The sequence below is a fragment of the Pempheris klunzingeri genome, chromosome 16 (assembly GCF_042242105.1).
Source record: "Pempheris klunzingeri isolate RE-2024b chromosome 16, fPemKlu1.hap1, whole genome shotgun sequence".
NCBI lineage: Eukaryota > Metazoa > Chordata > Actinopteri > Acropomatiformes > Pempheridae > Pempheris > Pempheris klunzingeri.
The window spans coordinates 2,324,126-2,350,685 of NC_092027.1; the positions used below are offsets into that span (position 1 = coordinate 2,324,126).

Below are 26,560 nucleotides of genomic sequence, written 5' to 3' on the forward strand. Positions count from 1 at the left end.
GTGTAGTGTGCGAGGGAAAGAAAGAGGAGACGGCGTCGTGCGCACACGCTGCCACAAAACACGGAAATATATTTAAATTGTATGTATACCGCTACCTTGACAAAAAAGAGCTCCCAAGTATTGATTGATTGACAAACTGAGCCCGGAGTTACTGTTTTTGGAAGCTGTGTGAATCAACTTGTGAGTATCTCAGTTTCTGTGTTTAATTGTCAGTAAATGTACTTGACTCCGGCTGAGGAAGCCTCGGACACCGGGTGGCCACGCTGATATATTTTATCATTTCATATCCAGTGTGTGAGCCGCTCGCTCCTTTTTAGTTCGTCTCAAATCTGAACCTGGCCGCCGGTCAAGCTCGGCTAGCACGCATGCTAACGTTAATGGCACGGAAACTAACGATAGTGGCAAGATGGCATGTCAGCTGCACGCAGAGATGGAGTGAGGGTGCTAATCTTTAATAGCCCGATAAAGTTAGATTTATTGTCCGGGAGGGAGTCCATGCGGTGAGTGTTTGCTACTCGGTGTTTCACCGGCTGTGTTTTGAATGCTCTTTCTTGGTAAATATTCACTTCCGTTTTCTCTTTTTGTTCTTATTTCCCCTGTTGAAACCTGGCCGGCTGCCCTCTCCTAACTACATAACACACGCCGCCGACTTGGACCGACTCAAGACCGGGTCAGAACTCTGGATTATCCTACAAACACATAACTTTATTTAGTTAGCTAAACTGCTAGCTAACTAAATAGAAAGTTTTCCGCTGTCCGCTATGTCTGGAAGCGAGGATGACAGAGATGACTACGGAGCCCCCGATGACCGGTTAATGCACGGTAAGACGAGGCTCATTTGTTAGCTGAAATTGCTAATGTTCACACTGGTTGTAGGCTAGCATGAGCAGATGTTTTGTGACATTCATATCAATCATGTTTCGTTAGCAAAGCGCTAGTGAATGCTGCTAAGCGCCGGGCAGCTAATGCTAACGTTAATGTTAGCGGCAACATTAGCAAACTCTCTTTGCGGCCGCGCTGCCGTTTAACACCTCTTTGGGAAAAAAATAGCATAATTTTACCCCAACCACAGCCAGAGGCGGCACGGCTGGTAGCTGCATTGTCGTGAAGTCACGCCGACTAACCGGCATGTTCCCGGGGCCTAACGTTAGCCAGCTACCGGTATTTTTTTTTTTACGTGTCGATGACAAGATGGAGGCAGCCAGTTAGCTTGGAAGCTGGCGGATGACGTCCAGGAGCTTTCCCCTCCTCATGGCCGGCGCCTTCGGTTTGAGTGTGCGGGGGGAAAAAAAGTGAGAATAATACCGTAACAGCTTGTTTTTAACAATAAAAAAAAATCACGTTCAGCATCTTACCCGAGTGTTTTATCTCCTGAAAATAGCAGCTAGTTTTCACAGGCTGCTGCGGCCGAACATCGCCTTGTTTACAGTGTGTATGATTCCGACGAGCACGCGCGGGTGCACTGTGTGGAGCCATTGAGAACAAATAGTCCTGCAAGTTAGCTGCAAGTGCTAAAATGGACTCAAACTGCATTTTATTCAGCAAATGGCTCGGTTTTTATATACAGGCATGACAAGTGTGGCTGTGTAAACAAAGATGCGTGCAAACAGAAATGGCAGTCTGTTTAAATTATGGAGAAATCTGTTGAATTTTGATTATAAATGCTGATTATTGTTGATCTGAACAGGCAATGTGATCTTATTTGGGTCGTCTTATATCGGACTCTGCATCTGGAAATGCATATAGACTCAGATTGAAGGTGGAAGTAAAACGAGCTGCATCTATGAGCTTATATTCAGTATTGATTCACCATTTAGTCTATTATGTCATTAAATAACAAGCAATGTAAACAAATGATAATGTCAATCACAGTGTTATCCCAGAGTCCAGGCTGAACCCTGCACATGTTTTGTCTCGTCCTGCCAACAGAACAAAAGCCAAATGTTTGCATTTTTATAAAGATCAAGCAGCAAAACGTCACTCTGGAGCAGCTGAGAGCAGAAAATGATTTGTGTTTGTGCTTGAAAACAATTGGTTTCCACATAGTTAATGTTGGGATTATACAGTATCTGAACATTTATTCTCCTCCTGTAGCTTTGTTAGTGGTGCACAGGTGAGACGTCAACAAGAACTCAAATCTCAACCAGGCCTTTGTCAAAGTGCAAATAACCGTTTTGTGACTTAAGTCTGATTCAAGTCTCGTCTGCAGCCTGTTTTCCAAAAGCAGTTTAAGTCTAAAACGTGCTTTAATCCACTGTAAGTCAGTGGACTAAGATGATTTTAGCCTTAAGATGCTTCTTGAACACTGTTTTTATTCAAAACACGCCTGCATCAAGTAGAAAACGCTACCCGCCTTTACAGCGAGCCTCAGTGTGAGCTCTGCATTTCTTTTAACAACGTTGAGACGTTATTTCTTTCCGTATGAGTTGACGGTTAAGCACCCCCCCCCCCCCCACACATACACACAGCTTGGTCTCCTTTATGTGACCTAAAAAGCTCATCACATTAAAGCTTCCTCCTTACCAGGTGCATCTTAATGGCAGCTTGCCATTTACTTTTTACCACAGTCAATTACATTAATAGGCAGTGAGTGCCACACCACTTCACTCCGGAGCCACTGACGCAGCGCCGAACGCTGGGCCGAGGTCCTCTCCGTCATAAGGCCTGCAGGGGTGTGTGCTAAATCATAATGACTAATCAGTTGTAAATTAGAGTTTTAACCAGAGCAAAGCTGATTTGAATCACCCCCCTAAGGGTGCCTTGTAAAATAGGGTAGTGACCCAAACCAGCAGCTTATCCTCTACTCGTCCTCGTGCTCGCTGCTCGCTCCAGGTGAATGTGGTCGCAGCCTGGCAGGAGTGGACAGCAGGTTTAATCATCCTGCTCACGTTTAAAACTGTTTGGTCACTGCAAACGGGGACGTGTAGCATCCTGGTTGCGATAATTCAAATAAGGCGAATCAGCCTAATCAGTCGATCCCTCTCTTGTGCTCAGTGATGCTCTAAAAAGTGATGACTGTGTGTTGGAAGTAATCTTAAATGACCAAAATCCTCCTGATTGAGATGGTTTATTCTGTAAAAGCATACCTATGCAGAAGTACAGTCACAGATTTAAGAAATGTATCAGAATAGAAGTGCATGAGAGAAGCTGGAGCAGACAAAATGTCACTTGTGCTTTGTTTACAGCAGGATGTGTGTGTGCCGATATGCATTCTGTCTTCACGGCTCTCTGTTCACTAGTGTTATCGCCCGAATACACCGACACACACACTCGCTCCTCTGTGGTCCCTAACCATGAAATGTCTCCGCTGGCCCGATTTTTTTTTTGTAGACGATGAAGAAGAGGAGATCTCGGAGAGCGAGACTCCGAAGGTGAAGAAGAAGAAGAAGGCCAAGAAGAGCAGAGAGAGCAAAGGCAGCAAGAGGCGGTCGCGCAGAGAGGTAAGGATGCAGATTATCTTCTGGGTGTGTGTGTGTGTGTGTGGTCTCACAGCCCAGATGATGTGTTGAATGGAAGCTAGGAACAAAGCGACTAAAGCCCAGACACTGTTAGTTAAGCTTCACAAACAGTAAAAAGCATGACTGCCTGCAGACTTTGATAATCGTCTGATGCAGGCAAAACAGCCAATAAAGTCAAATTTGCTGGGAAGCAGTTATGATTATGAAATACTTGATGCTTTGCACAGCGGACTGCTGCTCCAACTCTTCTCCTGCTCCCTTATGGTGGAAGTTAATGGACAAAACACACAAGAGTTCTTTTTTCTTATATTAGATGCCACAAACCTGTTTAATCTACTTATTTATTGCATCCTTTTCCCCATCCAGTTATATTCATGAATACATTGATACTTTAAACACCTTTTCTATAGCATATATCTCCACTTTAAGCTATCATGAGAGTAAATCAAGAAGAAAACGTGTTAAATTTAAGTTCACAGATATTCTGTCTACCGTTTTTGGAGTTTAGATGAATCTCATCCCATCTTTCCTCCATAAAATGTTTCTTGCAGTATTTTGTGCTCTTGTAGGAGAATCTGCAGAGAGTTTCGGCGTCCTGCTCCCATTATTCTTGAACATTACGTTCTCAGTTTGCTGACTTCAGTCTTTGATTTCCTTGTTCCAGGAGCTTCCCATGAGCTCCCCAGAGCCCATGGACGTGGGCGGGGTGGAGGAGGCTGAAGATGGCGGACCAGCCCATCGCTCTGACAGCGAGGGCAGCGACTACACTCCAGGACGCAAAAAGAAGAAGAGAGGCAGCAGCGGCAAAGAGAAGAAGAGGAGCAGCTCCGGGGCCGAGAGGAGCGCCTCAAAGAAGAAAGACCCGGAGCCCGAAGAGGATGAGGACGATGATGACGACGACGGCTCGGTGAGGGAAAACCTGGCAGGGTGTTTGAGGGGAATGAATAATATGTTTTTAGTTAAGTTTCTCAGCACACACTTCTGTGCTGATGATGGCTTACTTCTTATTTAAAAAAAAAAAAAAAGAGATGTGGGACATAAGAAGTGCAGAGGAAGGAATTTCATTACAACTACAAACCGCTCAAGTGGCACAGAGGAGTTCCCCCTCTTCCCTATCATTGCACTTTAAAGAACAGCTGTTAAGTCTCTGTTGTTGCAGCCTAAATCCTCTTTAAATGAAAACGGTGATCTGCAACTGTAATGTGTTGGATTCTGTGAGCGTTGGAATGATATTGGACGTCCCTTTTTAAAGGACTATACCACCACTACTACTGAGTGTGTTTGCACATTTTAGCTCCACAAAGACTATAGATTATAGATACCGAACATTTTAGCCAGTTCTGGATGTTATACAGTTGTTCTAGATTGGTTTTTCTGTGTTTTTCCTGTTGTGCCATGCAGCCACTTGCCCTGTTTATCTCTGAAGCACAACTTGCACTCATGTTAGGGTTGCTGTGTGTAAGTGTGGTTAAGCGCAGGCTAAAATAAGTTGTTGCACCTGCACCACCTCATATCGATAATTCAACAAAAATGAAAACTCTCCTAATGGATAATAACACTAATGCGCGTTTTTAAGGCCCGCTGATGGATTTTATAATGCACAGAAATGAATGGACATCCAACATGCTTACTATGCACATCATTTGCACAATGATTAGATGCATACATGAGTTGTTTTTAATGGGCCAAAACACGCAAAACCACCGACGTTGTCTTTCTAAAGAGTGCTGTGTAACTGCACAGGAACAACGTGACACTGTGATATGCAGGGGGGGGGGGGGTAATGTCTACCCTGTTTTTAGGTTAAAATGTTGTAAAAAATATTAATGAGCATCTACGCTGAGTCCAATTTCTATCAACCAAATGTCTTTGAGTGGAATATCAGTGATGTAGCAGCCCTTTCTTTGCTCCGCTGTGAACTCCTGACTGCGTACCTGTAATGGAGTCAGTCATGGTTTGACAAACAGAGATGTGATATGAGAGATGGTTAAACAAAGAGCTGTGTCTGGTGGACTCGCAGCCTGGCGGCCAATAGGGGGCCTTGTAGTTAATGACACTTATGCAAGGGTTGGCGTGGGGTGTGTGAATGTGTGTGTGTGTGTGTGAGTGTCTGGGGCGGGTGTGTAAGGCATATATGCTGTTACCATGGTAACCGCGCCTAGCGCCGCTCTTGACCCTTTTCTTTTTGGTTAGATAAACACATTTTAATTCATTGGCAGAGCCGCCCTCAATCCAGTCTGCAGCCCGCTCCGTAAGACGAGGAAATAGGAAGCAGCTTTGGTGAAAGGGAGGAAAGGGGGGGGAGGGAGGAGGAGGAGGAGGAGGAAGGTGCTGGGTGGCGCTCTTTATGCCAAACTGATAGTGGCTGAAATTATTGCTCACCTGCTCACGTCCTTTACCCTTTTTAAAGCTGCAAGAAATTGGCTTTGTTGGTCAAAATGTTCAGAGATGATGTGACATCTTATAGAAAACAGCAGGTTAGAAGGTTTAACGTGTAGTAAGCAACCACTTATTATAAATAAAGCATTAAGAAGTGTGATTGATGCAGAGAAAAATATCTGCATCTATTTTGATCCGTTTATTTTTAGGTCATGGCACAAGCAAAGATGCCAATATTTAGCAGTTTTAGCATCTGAATAGCTTTTTGTTGTTGTTTTGGCTATTAGTTGTACAAATGGGCTGTTTGAGGATGTTTAATTTGGGTTTTTGGAAATCAGGATCATGGAACATTGTGATTTTTCACTGTGCTCTGATATTTTATAAATCAAAGCCTGTTAATCAAGAAAATACCTGGCAGATTGTTTCAGCCTTTGCTTTGACCCTCAATCAGAGGTGAAGATGCACATATCCATATTTCTTTTTAGCTTCTTCATTTAGTCTGAAGTACTTTTAAAAGTAACTTCACAACAGAAGAGCTAAAACCACCAAGCTGTTTGGAAGTTTTACTCGATAAATGTCTTAAATCCCTCAAATTTGCCATCAGTTTGTCGATGAACTAACATATCAATTGTGTTGGCACTAAATCAGCCTCTGTATCACTAAGCAGTTTAATATAATTATCTTTAAAAGCTATGGGGTGGTAAGTAAATCCTAACAGACTTACCACTTATTAGTTTTGTACCATTTCTTTGCTTCTCTGTCACTAAATTCATTCCCTCCTCAACCTCATAACCATGCAAATGTGGTTTGGTAGAGTCGATGAAATCATTTAGGAAGAAAAACAACAACAAAAACCCATGAATTCCAAGTGAAACTCAGTTGTTATGTAAAGACTATTCTGCTTGCATTGTCTGTGGCATAATAATTTTGTATATTGTGAGGTAAGATAATGTCTGTCACTGACGCAGAAAGGGAACAAAGGTGTTTTTGTAAGAGGTGGAAGGTTTGGCTTTTGTGCCACGCTTTTTAAGGACTCCACATGAAACTGTGCGTTTTGAGTTTTGTGCCGCAGACCCACACTGAGAAGCCCCTCATGCTCGTCACTCGGTCGGTGCGTGATCGGTCGATGGTGTAACCGTCCTGCTGGAAACCTGTTTGTTGTGAATGATAAAGCTCAGAAACGCACTTGGCACCAGTCATGTCGACTCTTTAGCACATATTTATCTATGGGCAGAACGGCTTTGCGCACTAAACCAGGTTCTCCTCCACTCTCGGGTCATCCAATCAATTGATCAGATTAGTATTGATAACTCCTCACTTACTGAGTTAAAGTGGTTGTGAGGAAACAGGCGGTGCAGTGTGTTCTATGTTCTATAAGTGGCTTGTTTGTCAGCTGATGTGCTGACTATATCGTTATGTGAAAGTGATCTCTCATCCAAGGGTTTTAATTTTTTTTTTTTTACCCTCTGATTTATGGTTTCATGGTATATATCATGTCACATTTATGTTGTTTTTCAGTTTCAGCTAGTCTGCTACGTGCTTTAGCTGAGCATTTGATGCTTTTTTAAATGATTGGTGAGAGTATAGAGATACAAACACTTTCCTGATATCAATGAAGCTCATTGTTATTGGTCGATTCCTGTAGGAGCCCAAGTCGTCATCCCAGCTGCTTGATGACTGGGGCATGGAGGACATCGACCACGTGTTCACTGAGGAGGACTACCGCTCTCTGACCAACTACAAGGCCTTCAGCCAATTCGTCAGGTAGACGCACACATTTTCACTCATACAAAGCTGATGATGTGCCTGGAAAAATACAACAACAACAACCAGCTGATGGTATCAGAGGAGAGTTTTGGAGCTAAAATTGCACTTCAATCAGCTGTATTTGTCAAATATTCAACCATCTGCAATCTGAAGACAATCCAGTCAGTCCATATGTAAAAAGAATAATGAGGAGGGAACTAATTAAGAGCCTTTATTGCACTGGCTAAGTCACTAAATACCTAATATGTTTTGACCACTAAGGGTCTTTGTCAGGGCTCCAAAAAGCAGATGCAGATAAAATTTGTATTCCTCCCCAGGCCCCTCATCGCAGCCAAGAACCCCAAGATCGCCGTGTCCAAGATGATGATGGTTCTGGGCGCTAAGTGGCGTGAGTTCAGCACCAACAACCCCCTGAGAGGAGCTGCCGCTGCCAACGCAGCCCTGGCCACCGCCAACGTACCGGCAGCCGTCGACACCATGGTGGCGGAGGTCACCCCGGCTGCCGTAGCACCGCTGGCTGTGGCAGAGACGCAGCCGCCAGCTCCACCGCCGCTACGCAAGGCCAAGACTAAAGAAGGCAAAGGTAGAGTCGGGAGGAGAAGTCAAAAGAAATAACAGGAGCAGATATATTAAAGCTGGGTTCGGGTATTGCTGCCAGATATCATGAGTTATTCAGAGCAAATGTCAGAGGGAATCTCTACCAGGGCACCAGTTTTTATTTATTTATTTTATAGGAAACCACTGGCCCTGAAGGCCGCTGGTTCTTCAAGATATAATCACAAGCAGTTTGTGGATCTCAGCTGTTCTTTATGCTCATTCTCCTCGGCTCTGTGCGTGACTAACCTCTGCCTTTCTGTTTTGCGTCGGCAGGTCCCAACGCCCGCAAGAAGTCAAAACCTACACCGAAACCACAAGAGAAGAAGAATAATGCCAAGACCAAGAAAGTGGCTCCTCTAAAAATCAAACTGGGAGGCTTCAACAGCAAGAGGAAACGCTCATCGGTACCACCAGCCTCTTCCTTCCTTGTCTATTGCTTGCATGCACTTTATTGTGTGTGCATGTAGTCAAAAGACGTACAGCAGAGTGTCTATACAAGAAGTTTGTCTCTCATGTTGCACAGAGTGAGGAGGACGAGCCCGACGTGGACAGTGATTTCGAGGACGGCAGCACGAACAGCGTCTCCGTCTCGGAGGGGTCCAACAGCCGCAGCAGCCGCAGCAAAAAGAAGCCATCAAAGAGCAAACCCAAGAAAAAGAAAGGTGAGTCTGGTTTGAAACGATCCATAGTTTAGTGTAGTTAGTCGTGTAACCTGTGGAGCTGAAGCTGTTTTCCTGGATGTTCGATGCTTTACCTGTTGAGCTGTGAACGGCTGCAGAACCGCTGTGAACGGTAATGACTGCATGCACGGGAAAGCATTAAAATCTGTGGCATGCACAACATGAGGAGGTGTATGAACACACGCACACACATTAGTCACCGTGGCTGAGTCAGCACAGTTGGGTTTATTTAGAAGGACGACGTCTTGCTCTGGGTTGTCGCCCACTGACGCATCCTCTGTGGCTGCTGTCACAAGGCCGAAACGCCGCTCAGACGACGTCATGGATGAATTCAGATCGGCAACTGAAAGAGGTCAACGGGCTCTCGCTGAGACGCGGCTGCTTCAGCGCGGAAATCTCTTTAACTGCAGTTTGTGTTTAGTCTCTGAGGAGGTGAGATGCAAGGTTGGGGTCAGGTGCTGCACATTTAGCCAAAACACACACCGTATATTATTTCTTTCCAAAATGTCAAACACAAGCAAGAAATCCTACAAATTGTCTGACAAACTCTTTACGGTGAGTTTTAGCTTTAACTCCTTCATTAAAACTAGCAAATGTTGTGGAAAGAGCAGTAAAGATCAGTTTTACCTGCCCAGATGAATATTCATATTTTCCCTGTGAAGCCCTTCATTTTCACTCTGTTGGAGTTGTTGAGGAAGTGTCTTGTTGAGGGGAGAAATGACTCACCGAGTGGGTTTTCCTCTGACAAACAACATAAACACACAGCAAAATGTCACAAATGCTGCGCCTGGATCACAGCACACATTCACATCCTGTGTGTCGGCTAAATGTTAGACGATAGTGGGTGTTTTTTGGTTTAAAGCGTCTTTTCTCTTTGAACCAGAAGCTGAGGACGGTGACGGCTATGAGACAGACCACCAGGACTACTGCGAGGTCTGCCAGCAGGGCGGAGAGATCATCCTGTGCGACACCTGTCCCAGAGCGTACCACATGGTCTGCCTGGACCCCGACATGGAGAAAGCCCCCGAGGGCACCTGGAGCTGCCCACACTGTGTAAGCACTGTGTGACATTTTCGTAGGTTTCAACTGACACTCCACTTGCGAAATACTCCACCTAGAAAAGATGTTTTTGAAACCACAACATTGTATGAAATGCCATATTGTGCGTTGATTTGTAATTAAATGCACCACTTGGGTGTCATGCTAGTGATCATTAGCCCCACGAAGCTTAGCTGCATGTCGTATTTAGCTATTCATTAAGAAAAGAACAACTTTGGAGTATACTGATCAATACAGATCAGCACAGATTATAGAGATAATGGGCAGAATTTCACAGTTTTCTTGCGTTTGAAAGACAAGTTTTAAGTTTAAAATGTGAATTTTTCCTGTTTGATTCCAGGAGAAGGAGGGCATCCAGTGGGAGGCCAGGGAGGAGGCCTCAGAGGGCGAGGAGGACAACGGAGAAGCAGGAGAGATGGAGGAGGACGACCACCACATGGAGTTCTGCAGGGTGTGCAAAGACGGAGGGGAGCTCCTCTGCTGCGACTCGTGCCCCTCGTCCTACCACATCCACTGCCTCAACCCGCCGCTCCCGGAGATCCCCAACGGAGAGTGGATCTGCCCCCGCTGCACGGTGAGTCGCCAGCTGTCAGGGTGACTGATGTGAGGTTTGGCAAAGTTTATTCATTGATCCAGTGGATGTTTTTGCTCTTTCTGCCCACCGCTGCTCAATTGGAAAAAATATTCTATTGTTTCAGGGGGTATTTCTGTGCAAGAAACCAAATTTAGAGTTTCATGGAGAGGTTCTGGCTGTACAGATTTAATTACATACACCGCATTGTTTTACCAGATCTTTGGCAGCAGCTAAATAACTTCAGAGACAAGTGTTACAGTCGAGGAATACCTGGAATATGGATGGATGATTCTTCAGAGACATCTCAGCACATGGAAACAGAGCTGTGAACGTTATTTTTAGAGCTGGAACAGTTAGAATGTTTGATAATCAGTTTAGCAAAATGCCCATAAAGATTTAATATCACAAATAAGAAAATGGCAGCAATTTAGATGATAACGACAGCATTGGTAGTGTATTGGTTTTGTCTCATTAACTGTTGTAAAGATGCTCAGTTTACAATTGAGCAATAAATCCTGACATTTGAGAAGCTGGAACCAGAGAGCGTTTGGTGGTTTTGATCTGAAAAAGGAGACGACAACATGTCCTCCTCTTTATCTCTGACCGGCTGAATTAAACAGTTGATCCCAGGAGTCTGGGTGGGTTTAAAGGAAACCTGTGATCAGAAGATGAGGGCGAACACTAACATCTCTTTCTCTGTCTTCCCCTGCAGTGCCCACCCATGAAGGGGAAGGTCCAGAAGATCCTGACATGGCGATGGGGCGACGCTCCTCCCCCCACACCGGTGCCCCGGCCTCCAGACCTTCCAGCCGATTCTCCCGATCCCGCCCCGCTGGCAGGGCGACCGGAGAGGGAGTTCTTTGCCAAGTGGTCCAACATGTCGTACTGGCACTGCTCCTGGGTCACAGAGCTCCAGGTGTGTGTGGAATACGCACAGGAACTAAAAATAACGTGTATTTGACCCTGTTTCATACGCATGACCAGACATTTCTTCTGTGACCTTCTTCCTCCAGCTTGAGCTTCACTGCCAGGTGATGTTCAGAAACTACCAGAGGAAGAACGACATGGACGACCCGCCGCCCATCGACTTCGGCGACGGAGAGGAGGACAAGAGCGTCAAGAGGAAGAGCAAGAACCCCATGTATGCACAGCTGGAGGAGAAATACCTCCGCTTTGGAATCAAGATGGAGTGGCTCATGGTCCACCGCATCCTCAACCACAGGTCAGCACACACACACACACACTTTTGACTTTTTATTCGAACCTTTGTTTGGCCTTTCCCCTTTTTTAAGTGTCCTGACATGAATTGACAAACACTTTTTACCACAAGTGGCCTCATTTGAAGATTATCTAAATCAACATTTCATTCAGCTATTACTTGAAGGGATGGTACATTTTACTAAAGATGAAATTCAAATGTCTACTTACATTTGTCATTTCAGATATTAATATACTTTTGTGGAGTCAGTCGTCTGCCAGACATGGAAACAAATTGAATTGCTGTCTTTGCTGTTTTTTCCAGTGTGGACAGGAAGAATAACGTCCACTACCTGATCAAGTGGAGAGAGCTGCAGTACGATCAGGCGACCTGGGAGGCCGAGGACATGGACATACCGGAGTTTGAGCCCTACAAGGTGCAGTACTGGAACCACAGGTAAGATCCAGACACAGGACGGCGCCTGTTTTAAACAGCGGTGTGATGCAGGTCCACCATGACGGAGCTGTGTGTCTGTTTCAGAGAGCTGATGATGGGAGAGGAGGGGAAACCTGGGAAGAAGATCAAGGTGAAGGGAAAAGTGAAGCGGCCCGACAGACCTCCAGAGAACCCTGTGGTTGATGTAAGTCTGCAATATGGATATTTAAAGTTCAGCCTGTGGACCAAACTGTCTTTTCATGGTTGAAACCTACTTTGAAAACATGGACAGATTATTTTTCATATTGATGTAGCAATCTGAAATTGTCTTTTTGCATTTTTTTATTAAAGGGCTTTCCAAGTGACCTTTGACTTGACGTGTCTCCATGTTAACCTGTTTTCCTCTCTTTTCCGTCCCCAGCCGACTATTAAGTTCGAGCGTCAGCCGGAGTACCTGGACAGCACCGGGGGGACGCTGCATCCCTACCAGCTGGAGGGACTCAACTGGCTGCGGTTCTCCTGGGCTCAGGGCACCGACACCATCCTGGCTGACGAGATGGGTTTGGGAAAGACGGTCCAGACCGCCGTCTTCCTCTACTCGCTCTACAAAGAGGTGGGTCGCTGTGAGATGCTTGGTTATGTTTGTCTGTTGTTCAGCTGTGTGTGACGTGCCCTCTGGGGGCACACACACTAAAACTTTACACTGGTTTTGTGGTTAAGTCCTTTTGGAAATTGCTTCTTCTCATCTGGTTTGTTGGAAACTTGAGCTGCTACACGAGTTCAGCACATACAGTTAAAGTGAGGTTTGGCTTTTAAATATGTTTTCTTCATGATCTTTTGTTGATTTCTTCTTATATTTAGTTAAAAATTAATTAATTTGACATTTCTTTAATTCAGTTGTGACTCAGCAGTGATGTTTTGAGCCTTCCTGTGTGTGAGGCCGTGTAGCTGTCGTCCCATTGGCCAGGAGCCATCCAGCCATTTTGTATAAGTCAGGTGAAATCTGACGACATTAAGTTCGATCTCAAACAGTAAACATTCACGGACACTGATTGTGTGCGGCTGCTGCCACCTAAGGGTGGGAGGACAGAATACACTTCCTGCCGGAGCAGCATGAGATCGTTTATCATTTTTAAACTTGTTGGAGGAATTTGTAAACCACAGATCTAAAGTTACCCGTCCCTCTAACACATGTTTTGTTTTTATGTTGTTTTTTACAGTGTGCTCACATTCAGAACTCATAGAAATCCATGAATGAGTATCAGGATGTCTGAATCAAGTGTTTCTTATTTGTAAAAATTAGACTCCACTAATCCATATTTGTTGAAAAACCACCAGGGCCACTCTAAGGGGCCGTTCCTGGTTAGCGCCCCACTTTCCACCATCATCAACTGGGAGAGAGAGTTTGAGATGTGGGCCCCCGACATGTACGTGGTGACCTACGTGGGAGACAAAGACAGCAGAGCTGTCATCAGAGAGAACGAGTTCTCCTTCGAGGACAACGCCATCCGAGGAGGGAAGAAAGCCTCCAGGATGAAGGTGAGAGGAGACGACAGCTGAAGTCTTCATGCCTGAAACACATTTATTCAAAAAGACACAGCTGAGCTCCACATAAATCAATAAACCTATTAGAGATTTGGTTGAATGTTGTCTGACATCTGTTATGTTCATTTCCTCCAACAGAAAGACTCGTCTATCAAGTTCCACGTCCTGCTGACCTCGTACGAGCTGATCACCATCGACATGGCCATCCTGGGCTCCATAGACTGGGCCTGCCTGGTGGTGGACGAGGCCCACAGACTGAAAAACAACCAGTCCAAGGTACGGACGCACGGGGCCGCTACATTAGCATTGATGTTCGTCAAACAGTCCCTGGAAGAGAGAATACAGATGTAATTAACAGCATACAGATACCAAGTGTTGGGTTTTGTAATTGCTATATTATTGTTATTATTGTTAGCACACAAGCAATACAGTGATATGAATAAAACTTACATTATATTCTGCTTGTAAATACAGTTCAGCCATCTGACTCTGTTTTTCTACAGTTATTTTTTGTGACCCGCTGGCATGAAACCGCTGTAAACACGTCTGAATTGAACGCAGCTGTTACTGAAGTTTAACTGAAGCAGAAACTGTTGTAAACATGATCCTCTTCGCTTCCCCTGCTGTAGTTTTTCCGGGTCTTGAACAACTACCCTCTGCAGCACAAACTGCTGCTGACTGGAACTCCTCTGCAGAACAACCTGGAGGAGCTCTTCCACCTGCTCAACTTCCTCACACCTGAGAGGTTCAGGTAGGCTCCGGACTCTGTTGTACCAGATATTCCTTTTAGTGGAGGACATTTCTAAAGCCTTTGCACACAGACAGGTTTTGTCCTTAATGTTTCACTTGGCGAGTCTTATGCCTCTTGTTGTTTTTCAGTCTCTAAATCACAATAAAGGCTGATGAACTTGAAGAATTAGTAGATATTATTGTAATTATATAGTTTAATTTGAGTTTACAGGTGTGCATCAGAGTTGTGGGGAGCTGTTGACAGTGATAAAGGTTGATTTTGAAAACTTTCACACATATTTAAAGTATCTTATCTCATTCAGCTTCTCACAACCCCTCAGATTTTTATGTAATCAGCTGTTCTGCCAACCAACAAACACTCATTTAAAGTAACTTTTAGGGTATAAGAAAATATTTAAATTCAATATGTAACTATAAAATATCACAGTGAAGAAAACAAACATCCACAGCAGCTGGTGTCTGTAACTCCGCTGTCTGTCTGTCTGTCCGCCGTTCTGCTTACAGCAAACTGGAGATCTTCCTGGAGGAGTTCGCTGACATCGCAAAGGAGGACCAGATCAAGAAGCTGCACGACATGTTGGGTCCGCACATGCTCAGGAGGCTGAAGGCCGACGTCTTCAAACACATGCCCTCAAAGACGGAGCTCATCGTCAGAGTGGAGCTCAGCCCCATGCAGAAGTGAGTCAGCGGGGGGGAAGGAGGACGGTCACGGTGGCTGGGTTCATGCTTTTTTTTTGTTTTTGTCTTGTTCCCTCAAAAAAAACAAGGAAGCTGAAAAAGAAAATGGTAAACGTGTTTATCGTCTGCTTGCAGGAAGTACTACAAATTTATCCTGACGAAAAACTTTGAGGCTCTGAACACCAAAGGAGGAGGAAACCAGGTGTCTCTGCTCAACGTCGTCATGGACCTCAAGAAATGCTGCAACCACCCCTACCTCTTCCCCGCAGCTGCTATTGTAAGAGCCAAACACCACTGTTTGTTTTAGAGAGGGGTTATAGAGGTGAAGTGTTAGTGGTATGAAAAGATCTCTGTGGAAGGAACCATCTCTGTTTATTTGGGAAAATGGTGACAAGAACATAAAGAAATATTTTTTTTTTTTGTGTTGTTAAATTTTAACTTTCATGAAATCAAAACTCAGTAATTCAAAAATGTAAGTTCTTTTTTTCCTGACATTTAAGGAAACATTCCTTTTACAGTGATTCCAGACTTTTTCAGACTTCATTTCAGAGTTTATAAAACTGAAATGTTTGTTTGGTTGCTTCAAACAGGAAGCTCCAAAGATGCCCAATGGGATGTACGACGGCAGCGCTCTGACAAAGGCTGCTGGGAAACTGCTGTTACTGCAGAAGATGATGAGGAAGCTGAAGGACGGAGGACACAGAGTGCTCATCTTCTCTCAGGTAAGAGGCCAGGAGGACACCTGAAAGCGCTGCACGTCGTCTACACATTCTTTCTATTGACTTCAAACAAAAACCAGCTTGAACTGGGGGAAAAAAGTGAGTTTTAAAAGCCGGAATCAGTTTTTCCTAACGATCTACGTCCCCTGCGCTCTGCTGCAGATGACCAAGATGTTGGACTTGCTCGAGGACTTCCTGGAGAACGAGGGCTACAAGTACGAGAGGATTGATGGAGGGATCACTGGAGGGATGAGGCAGGAAGCTATTGATCGCTTCAACGGTGAGACTGAGACCTTTTGTCGTCCTCCATCTTTGACTCCCTTCACACAAATGAAAACCTGTTGTTATTAAAGCTACAAGTCACTTTAACTGAAGCTGAAACGTTCTTTCTTAATTTCTTAAAAACCATGTCTAAAACATTTAAGAAACACTTCAAATGAAATGAAATCCTGTCAAATGACTGTTTATTTTCCCCTTGATTCCTTCCCTCAGCTCCTGGCGCTCAGCAGTTTGCCTTCCTGTTGTCCACGAGGGCCGGAGGTCTGGGCATCAACCTGGCCACGGCCGACACCGTCATCATCTACGACTCTGACTGGAACCCCCACAACGACATCCAGGTACCTCCATCCTCTTCTTCTGGTTCTCATTGACAAAGAGTACCTCAGTCTGAGGGTGTTAATCTTTTGGTGTGAAGTTGGTTTGACTTCAATGTGACATTAATTGAGAAGTTCTGGAAACTCGTTGCTTGTTGAAAAGTTGAGAAAATGTAAATTTGTTACTTGAACTCTTCCTGTCTGCTCCTCCTCTGCGTCCAGGCCTTCAGCAGAGCTCATCGTATCGGTCAGAACAAGAAGGTGATGATCTACCGCTTCGTCACCAAGGCCTCTGTGGAGGAGAGGATTACTCAGGTAACCTGCACAGGTGCAGTGCATCAACACACAACCAGTTAACAAGGTCCTCTGTCAACCACTGTCAGGCAAAGGCTGCCAAACAGACCTGCTTATTGTTTTTGGAGCATAAACTGGGAGTTGATGTCCTTTTTTTACTGTAGGACTGGAGTCAAATCCTAGAAATATCTTAGCTACATATAATATATAGCTAGTTAAATGATTAACATTTACAAAAACAAAAAGCCTGTAATGTTTTTAATGTTTGACCCGACATAATGACACTTTGCTCTCTTTCTTCTCTGTCCAGGTTGCCAAGAAAAAGATGATGCTGACTCACCTGGTGGTCCGACCCGGTCTCGGATCCAAGACGGGCTCCATGTCCAAGCAGGAGCTGGATGACATCCTCAAGTTTGGAACAGAGCAGCTCTTCAAGGACGAGGGAGAAGGTTAGAGTGGAGACCGTGCGGATGCACAGAGAGGGAGAGGGAGCGATTCATTGGCGCATGGATACATTCAGAGGTGATATATTTTGGCTGATGTGTGTTTTCAGGTGAGAACAAGGAGGAGGACAGCAGCATCATTCACTACGACGACAAGGCCATCGACCGTCTGCTGGACAGGAACCAGGACGCCACAGACGACACGGAGCTGCAGAGCATGAACGAGTACCTGAGCTCCTTTAAAGTCGCTCAGTATGTGGTCAAAGATGAGGAGGAGGAGGTGAGCGTGAATCTGACCCCACTAAATGTTGGAATAAGTCTGGTTTGCTTTATCACAGTAGTGATACAGACTATATTTGCTCTTTTGCTCTCACCTTGGCTCTTATGAGTGATCAGCCAGTATTTGGTCATTAATGGTCCTGGTTAAGTATTTGGTTAGTTAGGCACCAGTTTCCATCAGCAGCGAGAACGTTTCCCCCTCTGACCCTCTCCCCCATTTCCTCAGGAGGAAGAGGTGCAGCGGGAGATCATCAAGCAGGAGGAGAGCGTGGATCCAGACTACTGGGAGAAGCTGCTCCGTCACCACTACGAGCAGCAGCAGGAGGATCTGGCCCGCAACCTGGGCAAAGGCAAACGTATCCGCAAGCAGGTCAATTACAACGACGGGTCACAAGAAGACCGAGGTAAGAAGAGAGGTCGGTACTCCATGATATCAACTAGTAGTTAGACTTTGGGTTATGAGTGCTTTGTCCTGAATACAAACTTTCTTTTTGCTGCATTTAAGGAATTTTGAACCTTTCTTATCCTGATTTATGTTCTTTGCTTGTTTTTTGCACATTTTGGAAAGTTAATGTTCAGCCCTTCAACCTTCTGTTGAACTTTGACTGGGTGTTTTTAAAGTAGCAACACTGGTGCTAATTTGATATTCAAATTTTAGTACAATGCTGACATTTCTTTTGACTTTTAACTTCTTAAAAGTTAGTTTTAGTCCTTGCTTACTGTCCTTTTTTAAACTGAATTAGCTTTACAGCGGCCCTATAAAAACAGTCTAAATATGAATTAGAAAATATATCAAAAAATAAGACTTTTGTTACTAACGTTTGTTAGTAGAGTTTTCAGAGTTTCTGTGCTGCAGATGTGTTTTGTGCTCAAGCTGTTAAAGGTTTGATCCCTTCGTTACATAACAGAAATCAGCCGTTTGCAGTTGTCCTGATGGCCTCACTGGGAGGTGGAGAGAGAAAAGCCAGAGTTGTAGCACTAATCGTTGAATTGAAAGGGAGTAACGATGCACGTTGTCAGCAGCGTCTTACATGTTTATGGTGTTTAACTCCGTTCTTTCACAATTATTTCTGTCACTCTTCAACCGAGTGAGAGTTCAAACCCAGTTTAGCTTCTGACCTCCACACTGCTGATCAGTCACGGCGTGAAGTGGGTGTGAATGATGGATCATCTTCGTCGTCTTGTTGAACTCTTACTGGACTCCAAGTTAAAGATCTTTCTCTCTGGTTTCTGTCTCAAAGCCGATTGGCAGGACGACCAGTCTGACGGCCAATCAGATTACTCTGTGGCGTCCGAGGAGGGCGACGAGGACTTTGATGAGCGAACAGAAGGTGAGAACCACAGTGGACTCGTCTGTAGAGGAGCAGTGCCGACATCATGCTAAGACTTAAGTTTAGATTTACAAACATCTTATTTATCTTAGTTAGAGAACAAAAGTAGTTTTCAGCAGCACCTGCTTTCATTAAGTGGCTCATAAACAAGTTCATATTGTGATGTCTGTTCTAGTGTCTGTGTGTGAAAAGAGTGACACTGTCAAAAGCTCAAAATATCTGTGAATCTACAGAACATAAAAACTTAATTTTAGGGTTGAAATATATGTTTTGATGCTCCTAAGCCTTAAAAACACTTAATAAATAGCAAATACAGTGAAGATTTCTTATTTTCTGTATAATCACCACATCTGTTTCCCCTCTGCAGCCAACTCTCGCAGGCCGAACAGGAAGGGCCTGAGGAACGACAAAGACAAGCCGCTGCCCCCCCTGCTGGCCAGGGTGGGAGGCAACATCGAGGTGAGCCGCTCATCTCTCGTCTGGGGCCGTCCGTCGCCTCTCTTTCAAACTCCCAGCTCCATGGTTCAGAAATATGGTAGAGTTGTTGTTCTGTGCGTGACGCCTGAACGCCGTCTGTTGTCGCCGCCAGGTGTTGGGTTTCAACTCTCGGCAGAGGAAGGCCTTCCTGAATGCAGTGATGCGTTATGGGATGCCTCCCCAAGATGCCTTCACCACCCAGTGGCTGGTCCGAGACCTGCGAGGGAAATCTGAGAAGGAGTTTAAGTAAGAAAAGCCTCTGTGGCTCCGACACGATATGAATCCTCTGGAAAGACGATGTCTCTTTTACATCTTGTTCTTATTCTGCTCATTTTGTGGTTTTTAATATTATTATTATCTGTTTTTCCCTCAGTTTTTGTCACATTTTTTAATTCATGAGATACATTTACTGTAACATTCAGCTGTCCTTAAAAAATGACTGGATATTAAACGGTGCATAAACAGAGATCTCTCTCGTTTAACATCAGACTTTTGTTTTCCCACATAGTCCAACCCCCCCCCCCGTGTTTTTGACCCTCTCACATGCGTCCCTGTCTAACCCTCCCGCCTGTCTCGTTCCATCAGGGCCTACGTCTCTCTGTTTATGCGTCACCTCTGTGAGCCCGGAGCCGACGGGGCGGAGACCTTCGCAGACGGTGTCCCTAGAGAAGGGTTGTCACGGCAACACGTCCTCACCCGTATTGGCGTCATGTCACTTATTCGCAAGAAGGTAACCGCCGCAGCTCAGCCTCTGCTCTGGCTTTGTGTGTTTGTTTTTTTTTGCAATAAGAGTGAGAGAAATGACGGTGAAAGACTTTTATAATAAAGCAGCCGGAGTCGTCTTCATGATAACGCTCTCATTTTCAGCCTGTCCAGTTTGGTGTGGTGGTAAAATCTATAAAAATGAATCAAACAATTTTGCAAATCAACTAATTAGTGAATAACACTTTATCAAGCAAAGAAGGAAACTGTTCAGTGAGACAGACTTTGGTTTGCAGTGTACTTTGAGCCCCTGTGACAGCGTTTGGATGACGGTGGTGCATTCAGGTGAAGCCTCCGGCCTCGTGCTGACAGTTTGCTCTTCGCCTCCTCCAGGTTCAGGAGTTCGAGCATGTGAACGGCCAGTGGTCGATGCCCTGGATGGCCGAGCTGGAGGAGAGCAAGAAGGCCGCAGCTCAGCCCGACTCCCCTGGAAAAACCCCGTCCACCGGCACCCCCGCCGACACACAGCCCAACACACCTGCTCCAGGTGATTAACACGAACACACACTCTGTGCATTACAGTAACATTCCTAGCCTGGGGAAGGTTATAACTTATGTAATGAATGAATGCGTTTGTCTTTTATAGTTGACGACTCGTCTAAGAATGACGAGGCGGCGAAGGACGCAGAGAAGGAGGTGAAGAAAGAGGGCGAGGCGGAGAAGAACGGCAAAGAGCTTCCAAACACCAGCAACGAGGTAAAAGCACGATATGTTTTTAGTGGCCTCAATAAATCTTTGACTTCTCAGCATATTTATTTTTCTAAGCAATGCTTCACTTTTCCCTCCTCGTCCCCTCCAGGTGATCGCCATCCCAGACGACGACGAGAAGAGTCCGCCTGCAGAGCAGGAGAGCAAGAAGAACGGGGAGGAGCCGATGGAGACGGACAAACCGAGCAACGGGGAGGCGGAGGGAGTTAAAGAGAAGGAGGGTGAGAAGGAGAAGGAGAAAGAGAAGGAGAAGGAGGGAGACGGCGAGAAGAGTCCAGAGGAAGGAGAGGAGACCCCGTCGCCTCCAGAGGCCAAGAAGGAGGCGTCAGAGGTCAAACCTGAGGAGTCTGAGGTCAAAGGTAAAACTCCTCAAATGGTTCTTGTGATTTATTTCTGTCACTAAAGGATAAAAACACTGTACAAACACACAGATGCACATATAAAGAACACAGATTCAGTCTTTGATACATTTCAGTTAAAGGGGTGCGTTTAGGGAACTTAAACTTAGAAGATTTTAAGTTTCATTTTAACGACATTCATCAACATGTTTCACACAAACTTAATAAAAGGTGTTGAAAATGAGTGTGTTTTTGAAGGTGTGACACTTTTTCTTGTCTGTTATGATCTTTAAAGTCGTAGCTGTCTTCATTTTTGATTTTCACTGTTTCCTTCTGTTCTGCAGCAGAAGAAAAGAAAGAAGAAAAGACAGAAAAGATGGACACCACTCCTCCCGCAGATGAAAAGAAAGGTACCCAACCTGTTGTTGTTTTACTCGTGGATCATCATTCTCAGTGGGTCTCTGTGATCAGGTTCACTGCCCCTCTCTCGTCGCTAATCACGTCTCCTTCGCGCTCCTGCTGCAGATCTGAAGGAGGAGAAGGAGGCCCAGAAGCCGGAGGAGGCGACCAAACTGCAGAACGGAGACAGCAGCAAGGAGAGCGGAGCCTCAGCCGGCGCTGCCACCGCTGGAGCTGCCAGCGAGGAGAAGAAGAAGGCCAAGACAAGATTCATGTTCAACATCGCTGACGGAGGATTCACAGGTACCCCCCCCTCCCCGCGTACACACACACACACACACACACACACACACACACACACACACACACAGAAGCGTTTGTCTAATTGATTTCTAATTGACATCTTTCTTCTGTCTTTGTCAGAGCTTCACTCTTTGTGGCAGAATGAGGAGCGCGCTGCCACCGTTACCAAGAAAACCAATGAGATCTGGCACCGTCGCCATGATTACTGGCTGCTGGCTGGCATCATACAGTATCCTTTTCCCACCTGTTATTGGCTCACTGGTCTTGCTGGGATGCGATGATGATGATGATGATGATGATGATGATGATCAAATTTCTTTAACCAGGAAAAAAACGGAGATTAAAAATCTCCTTTTTACAAAAAGACAGTTTCAGGTTACAGGAGACAATAAAAGATTTTACATCACAGCATGAGAACACCAACATAAGAGTCAGGTCATCGAATGCAGGAGCTCCTTCAGTCGGGTTTTTTAAAACATCTAAAGTGCAGAGTTCAGCAGCAGCAGCACATCTGGGGAGTTGTTGTTCAGAGATCGGCCTTTGTCCACTCCAAGCAGTTGTCCCCCTTGACCGCGCCTCCCTCCAGACATGGCTACGCCCGCTGGCAGGACATCCAGAACGACATCAAGTTCGCCATCCTCAACGAGCCCTTCAAGGGAGAGATGAACCGAGGAAACTTCCTGGAAATCAAGAACAAGTTCCTCGCCAGGAGGTTTAAGGTATGAATCAGAAGGCGTCGTCTAAACAGCCTCTGAATATTAGTTTTTACTCTGTCCTTGTTCTTTTGTTGCAGCTTCGTGTGCTCAGTAACTATATTTAGTTAATATTTTAAGGCTCGTTATTTCAGGAATCAGGGAGTTAATCAATTACTTATTTAGTATCACTCTCTAAGTGGGATTTAAATGTCCCTTTTCAGCCAGAAATAGTAACTTCTGGGTGCAGTGGAACGCAAAATTTAAGATGAAAAGACCCTTTTAAACTAATTTACTTCCTGCTAAAGATTGTGGGTATAATAAAATAAAAGTTAACAGATGAGGATGAACTACGATGTTTAGTGGAGGTTAAGTCCATTTTACAGGGATGCTGACACTCCCCCCTCCTTCCCCCTTTGTCTCCCCCCTCCAGCTGTTGGAGCAGGCGCTGGTGATCGAGGAGCAGCTGCGTCGCGCCGCCTACCTCAACATGTCCGAGGACCCCTCCCACCCCTCCATGGCCCTCAACACCCGCTTCAGCGAGGTGGAGTGTCTGGCCGAGTCCCACCAGCACCTCAGCAAGGAGTCCATGTCCGGGAACAAACCGGCCAACGCCGTCCTGCACAAAGGTGAGACAGAACAGGCAGGAAGTGGCAAAAATAAGCACATGAACTGCATCACGGCAGGATTTTCCACTTTTTAAATATTCCCAAGTATCCTGTTGGTGTGATTTGAGCTTATGGTTTAAATTAGATAGTTTTCTCTCCTGAAAATGATGGTGATGTTTTATTTGAACACTAAAATGGTCAAACAGGTGATTCTGCTGGTGTTATCACTGCTGTTGCCTCTTACTGTGGTGTACTAGTCATTTATTACAACTTAATAATTCATTTTCTTATCTAGATCTGTTGAAAACCTCGTAATGATCTTGAAAAGAAAAAACTTAGTCCTGTGTGTAATGTGGACTGAAGACTGGGACACTAAAACCAGGACAGGAAATCTAAAGTAAAGGAAGGAAATGAACTGTGGCTGTGCAAACAAACTACAGCGAGCGAGCGACTATAGTTCCTTATCTCTGCGTCTCTGTGTGTCTCAGTGCTGAAGCAGTTGGAGGAGCTGCTGAGCGACATGAAGGCGGATGTCACCCGCCTCCCAGCAACCATCGCCCGGATACCGCCGGTTGCCGTGCGACTCCAGATGTCTGAGAGGAACATCCTGAGCCGGCTGGCGAGCCGAGGGCCAGAGACACAGGCACAGACACAACAGGTACGACAGATAGAAATGAGCTCAGTGTCGTCATTGCAGGCGGAGGCGCCGGTGTTTTAATAACTGTGGAAACCACGTGAAGCTTTGAGAAGCAATTCTGTTAAACACACTCCCCTCAGGACAAGCTCACATTAGTTTATATGTTAATTTGTTCGTTCATGTCAACAACACTTTATATAAACCACATCAGAACCAGGATGCTGCGTCTATATGGTCAAACAATACTGTTTATAAAGCGTTAAATTAGAATAAAAAGAAAACTATTTGCATTAAAAAAAAATTTTTTTTTTTAATTTAAATGAAGTATTAAACAAAAATTAAGAACCTTCGATATTGGTCTCATGTCTCAGAGCTTAGCCTTAATCTTAGCTTAGCTTAGCATAACAGCTAGCCTAGCTGTGTTAATTAGTGAGCTGAGGTTGGCACACTGGTTTGGTTTTATGTAAACTGACTGAAGCAACATTTGTCATCAATGAAACTTTGTCCTGCATCAACAACCTGAATCTGACTTGTGTTACATAAGTAACAAGCTACATGATTAGCATATTATTTAGTCCGTTTAGGCTACAGACGGATCCACTAGTGTTTGAGTAAAGTTACTGATGTTTGTTTTCAGCGTCTGTCGTTCGTACACGGTGTCAAAACTCTGGTCCAGTATCTGGTAAAACCGTCTGTAGACGCTAACATCAGCACTGCTACGTTAGCCTCAGAGGCTAAAAACAAAGATCAGCTGGGTGGATCAAACACCAGCTGTTGGCTTTCTTTACGACCACGCTGATCGTCCATGCTTCCTTCATAACGTCACCTTCATTTTTTATAATTTAGATTTTAATTTTGGACGTAGAAAGCAGAAATTGAATGGCTGCCCAGTCGTTCTGATTAAGGTGGCGCTAAACTCTTATTCATGGGCTCTGATTATGTTGCTCTAAGGAGCAGCTGAGTGACGTACGACACCTGGAGGTATTGCAGTCTGATCTTGGGCTTAATATGTTTCTAATCTGTGCTATGCTAAGCTAACGGCTAACCGCTTATATTTATTGCATTATAAATAACTTTTCCTGTTCTGTTTTCCTCCTGCAGATGTCTCAGCAGTAGACGAAATCTCTGCTCTTTACCTCGACAACCACCCCCTGCCTCACCTCGACATTCCTGATTGGCGCACAGCAGAATGACGGACAGCGCGCTCAAGCTTGAAGCCACGCCGAGTTCACTTTTTTCCCCCCAAACAGACTTTACAGAGTTTTTCTGGAGGATCGAATCCCTTCACGACACCCAAGTTTGAGGCTCTGGACAGAAAAACGATTTTATTTTTTTCCTCCTTTTTTCAATTTCTGTATTAATATTATTGATATAATGTTATTATGATGGTTTTTTGGGACCTAAATAAAAAAAATGTAATAAAGAAAGTGTGTGTGTAGTCAGTCAAGGGGATTCACTTTGGCGTTAAACTACCAGCTGATGGTTTAATTTGTTACTGATGTACATAAAGGAGGAAGAATTAAAGTAAAAATCAGATCTCCAACAGTAGTATGAAGATAATCCTGTTAAATGAACTCCTATAATTTTACTTTCAGCTATAATTTCTTTTTAATCAACCTTTAATGGGGGCAGTTGTTGAATTAAGCCCTAACCCTGCATTAAGAGTTTTTAATAGAGTAAGCAATGGTGATTTTTAGTGAATTTAAATTAAAACGTGCCGAGTGTTAATACTGGGGAGATGAAAGTTTATTAACACAAACCTTTTCCCAAAGCTGCGATGATCTCTGTTAAACCAGCGGTCGTCACTGCCGGCTGGTTCGAGGGTTAAATTCCTCTCAGAGGCAGCTTGAGCAGAAAAACATCCAGGAACAGGCTCCCTGGTCGTCTTTTACAGGTCCAGATTAAAACGTTAGCTGACGTGTAAAAAATGTGTGCAAATGTTTTAAACCAAACATTCAGTGTTTTTATCTATCAGCTTTTTCATTATTCACTCTAAACTTTTAAACTCATGGAGCAGGAGAAAAAGAAAGAGGGTTTCTGAGGGAACATATTTATGTTGAAGAGACATTAAAATGTGCATTTTGCATAATATGGGACCTGCATCACCGGTATTGTATTTAAACTCAGACGAGCTGACTCATAATTACTTAAAACAGGCCGTGCACCATCAGTAGATGGTACTATAGATCCCACTACATGTATTATTCTCTTCCAAAGGCATTAATCAGACCCTCACTTTGGACTTTCCAAAGATTTATTTTACTCTTTTTTTTAGATTCTGTCTCAAGCTGCTTCATTTTCTCTTTACAATACATTGGACAAAAGTTCATACTGCTTTTTAACCATTGTGTTTTCATGGTTAAGAATTCAAATTTCTACTCCTTGAAACACCAGATTATGTTGAAAATCCAGCAATTTTAGCACCACGATCACTCATGTAAACCAAAAACCTTTTTAAAATTTGAAATGAAACCCTGCTCATATCTTTTTGTCGTCTCCTGGCATCCTCCTGGGAGCTACACTTGGGATCCAGGTTCTTTAAAGGTTCTTTAAAGGTGCTTCAGTATTGATTGTTGAGAGTATAGTTGGTGTCACTCTTTCAGGGTGAACACACTACAAACTCCATCTCTATTTATCAGCATCTTTTTTTTTTAATCAGTGGCAGATAAACATCAGCATGTTTTAAAACATCTGGGTTAAAAAGAAAAGAAAACAAAGGGATGAACACAACATTTCTGTTGCAAACATGAATTTATTTGAAATCCCAGGTTATAATCAGACCGTGGCGCCTGAAACCTTAAAGTGTAACATTTCTTTTCCTAACGTTTGATATCCAGCAGCACTGACAGACAATGTG

At 44.4% G+C, this 26,560-nt stretch overlaps 1 protein-coding gene across 4 annotated transcripts; it reads left to right on the forward strand.

Moving 5' to 3' along the window:
• chd4a (chromodomain helicase DNA binding protein 4a) lies at window positions 1-25,124 on the forward strand. 4 transcript variants are annotated; one of them, XM_070847124.1, is made up of 41 exons: window positions 1-180; window positions 666-822; window positions 3,331-3,440; window positions 4,123-4,365; window positions 7,483-7,601; window positions 7,922-8,187; window positions 8,475-8,605; window positions 8,725-8,863; window positions 9,765-9,934; window positions 10,281-10,514; window positions 11,227-11,430; window positions 11,528-11,736; window positions 12,037-12,168; window positions 12,253-12,352; window positions 12,569-12,760; window positions 13,486-13,686; window positions 13,831-13,968; window positions 14,322-14,443; window positions 14,947-15,120; window positions 15,256-15,397; window positions 15,711-15,842; window positions 16,002-16,119; window positions 16,332-16,456; window positions 16,655-16,747; window positions 17,037-17,175; window positions 17,280-17,449; window positions 17,675-17,864; window positions 18,690-18,779; window positions 19,147-19,238; window positions 19,369-19,502; window positions 19,842-19,986; window positions 20,352-20,505; window positions 20,605-20,714; window positions 20,818-21,085; window positions 21,409-21,474; window positions 21,590-21,766; window positions 21,887-21,995; window positions 22,353-22,485; window positions 22,892-23,087; window positions 23,555-23,724; window positions 24,805-25,124. In XM_070847124.1, the coding sequence occupies exons 2-41, from the start codon at window positions 762-764 to the stop codon at window positions 24,817-24,819; spliced, it is 5,913 nt and encodes a 1,970-aa protein (XP_070703225.1). In that variant the 5' UTR covers window positions 1-180; window positions 666-761; the 3' UTR covers window positions 24,820-25,124. The 4 variants fall into 4 exon arrangements, with proteins under 4 accessions (XP_070703225.1, XP_070703227.1, XP_070703226.1 ...); XM_070847126.1 differs by having other exon boundaries at window positions 17,675-17,852; XM_070847125.1 differs by having other exon boundaries at window positions 9,768-9,934.
• The last annotated feature ends 1,436 nt before the right edge of the window (window positions 25,125-26,560 follow it).

Excerpts from the sequence above, each read along its gene's own strand:
- chd4a (XM_070847124.1), top strand. The coding sequence starts at position 762 with ATGTCTGGAAGCGAGGATGACAGAGATGACTACGGAGCCCCCGATGAC. Across the intron at positions 9,935-10,280 it reads CCTGGAGCTGCCCACACTGT|GAGAAGGAGGGCATCCAGTG; the intron begins GTAAGCACTGTG and ends GTTTGATTCCAG. Across the intron at positions 13,687-13,830 it reads AGAAAGCCTCCAGGATGAAG|AAAGACTCGTCTATCAAGTT; the intron begins GTGAGAGGAGAC and ends TTCCTCCAACAG.